Source organism: Kryptolebias marmoratus, unplaced genomic scaffold (genome assembly GCF_001649575.2).
Source record: "Kryptolebias marmoratus isolate JLee-2015 unplaced genomic scaffold, ASM164957v2 Scaffold122, whole genome shotgun sequence".
Taxonomy (NCBI): Eukaryota; Metazoa; Chordata; class Actinopteri; order Cyprinodontiformes; family Rivulidae; genus Kryptolebias; species Kryptolebias marmoratus.
In genome coordinates, this window is record NW_023665856.1 from 12,123 (window position 1) to 16,096 (window position 3,974).

General features: G+C 48.5%; 1 protein-coding gene across 2 annotated transcripts in view; it reads right to left on the reverse strand.

Annotated features, from left to right (window-relative positions):
* Positions 1-3,699, reverse strand: part of LOC108228793 (PEX5-related protein) — a gene marked incomplete at its 5' end in the record, with an annotated part of 9,610 nt that extends 5,911 nt beyond the window's left edge. Inside the window, 6 exon segments of one of the 2 annotated variants that reach the window (XM_025003328.2) lie at positions 159-257; positions 739-826; positions 1,244-1,340; positions 2,408-2,617; positions 3,221-3,316; positions 3,585-3,699. In XM_025003328.2, coding sequence (XP_024859096.1) covers positions 159-257; positions 739-826; positions 1,244-1,340; positions 2,408-2,617; positions 3,221-3,316; positions 3,585-3,699 — 705 coding nt within the window. 2 annotated transcript variants of the gene reach the window in all.
* Between the last annotated feature and the right edge of the window lie 275 nt (positions 3,700-3,974).

Sequence of the window (3,974 nt, forward strand, 5' to 3'; positions counted from 1 at the left end):
GAGGAGGTGAGACAGAGGAGGTGAGACAGAGGAGGTGAGACAGGAGGGATGAAGACGGGAGGAGGTGAGACAGAGAAGGTGAGACAGAGAAGGTGAGACAGGAGGGATGAAGACAGGAGGAGGTGAGACAGGAGACAGTATTTTATCGTTGAGTTCACCTCGACCGCAGCTTTGGCCCGAAAAAACTCGTCCTCCAGAGACTCATTTCTGACCAACAGAGACCGAGTCCGTCTGCGAGGTCTGGACACCCCGCAGTCCTGAAGACACACACAGATACACACACACACCGATACACACACACAGATACACACACACCGATACACACACACAGATACACACACACACCGATACACACACACAGATACACACACACACACACACCAAGAAAGGTCGGTCAGCTGATGACAGCAAGAAGAAAACAGATGTTGAGAATCTTGAGAACAAATGCAGAGCTGTTTTGTCCCAGAGTCCTTGAACTACACACTGTCTCTGCCGTCAGTCTGCAGGGGGTGCTGTTTTGTCCCAGAGTCCTTGAACTACATACTGTCCCTGCCGTCAGTCTGCAGGGGGTGCTGCTTTGTCCCAGGGTCCTTGAACTACACACTGTCCCTGCCGTCAGCAGGTTTTAGGTTTCTTCAGTTTCCATAAATGACCCCAGACTTTATAAACCGAACTCAGTGAAATAAATCTGAGTGGAAAGTTAAAATTTGTGTAACGTTGTGAGAAGAAAACTCTAACCTGCGTTGAGGAAATGAAGTCGAGGTCATCGAAACTGTGGATGTCAAAGTTGTTCTTTGTCAGAGGATCAGTTTTAAACTCTGCAGACCTGAAGAAGAACAGAAGTTAGAGCCTTCATGGATAAAATAAGTGTATTATCAGGATTATGGTGGACGGAGGAACTGTGGCTGTCTAATAATTGGACCTAATGGAAACAAAGAGCTTTGGTCCAAGCAGCGAACCCTGAGGAACTCCATGACGAACTCCGGTGTGTGAAGAAGAGTAATTATTACCAGGACCAAACTGCTACAGAAAGAAGAGCCTAACAGCCTGAGGAAGAAAGTTTGTTAAACAATAAACTCTGTAAACACTCGTCTTCTGGAGAGCAGGACCAGAATTAGGAAAACATGTTTTTTGTTTTTAAATTTAAAGAACATCATGACCTGATTCCAGCCTTAAAGGTGTCAGTGAACGCATCACCACACTTTTATAGATTTTGTCTTTGGAATAAAAAATGTTTTTTTACCACAGGAGTTCACTGGAGGAGTGGTGGGACGTGCATCTGTTCTCACATGTCCTCCTGCGTCCCTTGTCCTCGGAGTCAAGAGGAGAGGACAGACTGACTGTAAACACGTCAAAACAACACGCTTCAGAAGTAAACAAACAACACGCTTCAGAAGTAAACAAACAACACGCTTCAGAAGTAAACAAACAACACGCTTCAGATGTAAACAAACTACACGCTTCAGATGTAAACAAACAACACGCTTCAGAAGTAAACAAACAACACGCTTCAGATGTAAACAACCAACACGCCTCAGATGTAAACAAACAACACGCTTCAGATGTAAACAAACTACACGCTTCAGATGTAAACAAACAACACGCTTCAGTAATGAGGAGGAGCCTCTTCCTGTCAAACTGAACTGATGAGGCTGGAAAACAGGAAGTTCTCATCAAAGTAAAACGTCAGATTAAAGAGCTTTCATGGTTGACTGACAGACTTCAAAGCTTTTAGCTAAATGAGCGATGGGAGCAGCTGATCTGAGGTCTGCTGCACCTCTGATGTCTTCCAAACATGGGACAGGAAGTGTCCTTCAGAAGGTCAGAATGTTGCTGACTTTATGAAACTAAACTACAGCTGATCCAGTTTCTGGAACAACAGATTTTCTGTCTCTGTTTCCTGTGAACTCGAGCAGCGTTCTCTTAGAAACACAAATTATTGATTCAGGCCTGGACTCAGACTTAAAGGGATAGTCTGGTGATTTCTGAAGTGACGTCCAGTCCAGCAGGAACTGGGCAGCCATGACAGTCTGGAGACAGAGACTCATTTGCTTCATGTTTCTGGGTTTTAAACACCAAGCCGCTGTAAAGGAGCGCCGCGCCGTGCCTCTCTACACGCTGACTGAAGGCCAGCAAGCAGCTCAAGACTGGAAATGGGACTGATTTATTGACACTTTTGGGCTTTTTATTGTTGACTAGCTGTGGCGGCCATCTTGTTTCGGGTTGAATCCAAAAATTGTTAATCGGTGGTGGCACGGTGGTGCAGTGGTTAGAACAGTTGCCTCACAGTCAGAAGGAGTTCTATGTTTTAGGATGTTTGGGTCACCTGAACGCAGCAGAACTCTGAGCAGAACGTCTGAAGTAAAGAAAACTGAGTCCGGGCCCAGATCCTGGACCAGGACAGTACCTGAGTCCAGGGAGATCCTGTCAGGGGTTCTGGGACTGGGCCCATCCTGCAGATGCTCCACCTCCACCTGGACCAGCTCAGTCTCCTCGGTTCTGGTTCTGTGTCGAGGACTCTTGGAGCTGCCCTTCCTCCTCAGAGGGCTCCTCCTGCTGCTGTTTCTGCTCTCACCCGGGTCACTGAGGTCCACCAGGTCCAGAGCTGTGGACAGAACTGCAAAACAACGAGACAGATCAGAGAGAAGGATCCAGGTTGCTTCTAAAACAGAACTCAGAACCCAGCAGGAAAAGTCCACCTGACCAGCGAGCAGCTGATGAATCAGAACCTCGGTGGTTCTGTGGGACAAACGAGCGGTTAGTGAGCATCGTTGTTTCCAATAAACTAAAACGTGACGACGAAGATGTCTTCACTCCCAGATCAATACGCTGAAAACTGTCCTCCTCTTCATCACACGGCCTGAGCTGAGGGGGAGGAGGAGGAGGAGGAGGAGGATGAGGACGTGGAGGATGAGGAGGAGCAGGATGAGGACGTGGAGGAGGAGGAGGACGAGGAGGAGGAGGAGGACGAGGAGGACGAGGAGGACGAGGAGGAGGACGAGGAGGAGCAGGAGGACGAGGAGGAGGACGGAGCTGACAGAACCACAGAGCGGGTCCCCCCTGCTTTTAGTCAGAGGAGACAGATGGTCACCAAGGACAAGAAGAAAACAACAGGAAGTTAGAAAGTCAGAGAAGAAGAGCGAGGAGATCAGGCTGCGGCTGCCTCTGGAGAACGTGGACCAATCAGAATCCAGCTTGTTAGCTCCGCCCAGATCAGCACCTCGGTGAGATGAAACAGGTCCAGAACAGCTTGGATCCTTCCGGTTCTGCTCATCTGTCTGGATCTGGAGTCCACTTCCTGTTTCCAGTCTGATTACTGAAGGTCAAACCACAGAAGAAGAAGGTTTGATGTCCAACAGAAAGATTGTCAAAAAAAGGATGTTTCTAAAGAAACAGAACCTCTGCTGTTCCCTCAGAACTTCATCAGAACCTGGTCTTAGTGCCAGCGTTCTGGGTCCTGCTGAGGGTTTGGTTCTGGATCAGGTGACAGATGAAGAGTCCAGATCCTGTTTTCTCTGAGGAACAGCTCATCAATCGACCCGTTTCTGACAACAGAACCAGGAGGGATAATTAGCAGAACTAACCTGCTGTGTTGGAGGTCAAAGGTCGGCTGGCGGCGGCATCGCTGCGGCTCTCAGACAGGAAGTCATCGATGGAGGGGCTCAGCAGGGGGCGGCTCTCCTGCTGCTCGCCGACCAGCTGTGGGGAGGAGGAGGGTCTTACTGTTGTTGTTTACAGTTAGCAAATAAACAAACATCTAAACAGGAGAAGATTCTCTGAGCGGCACCGAAGCAGAAGCATCACATTATTCCAGGAACCAAACCGTTTCCCTGAGGAGAAGCAAAGGATTCTGGGATACCATCGTCCTCCAGTCCACACGTTTCCTTCAGCAGAACAACAGGAACACACAACCATCAGAAAAAGGAAGTGCTAAAGGGCATTCTGGGAAATGCAGTCCCAACAACCCAGATCAA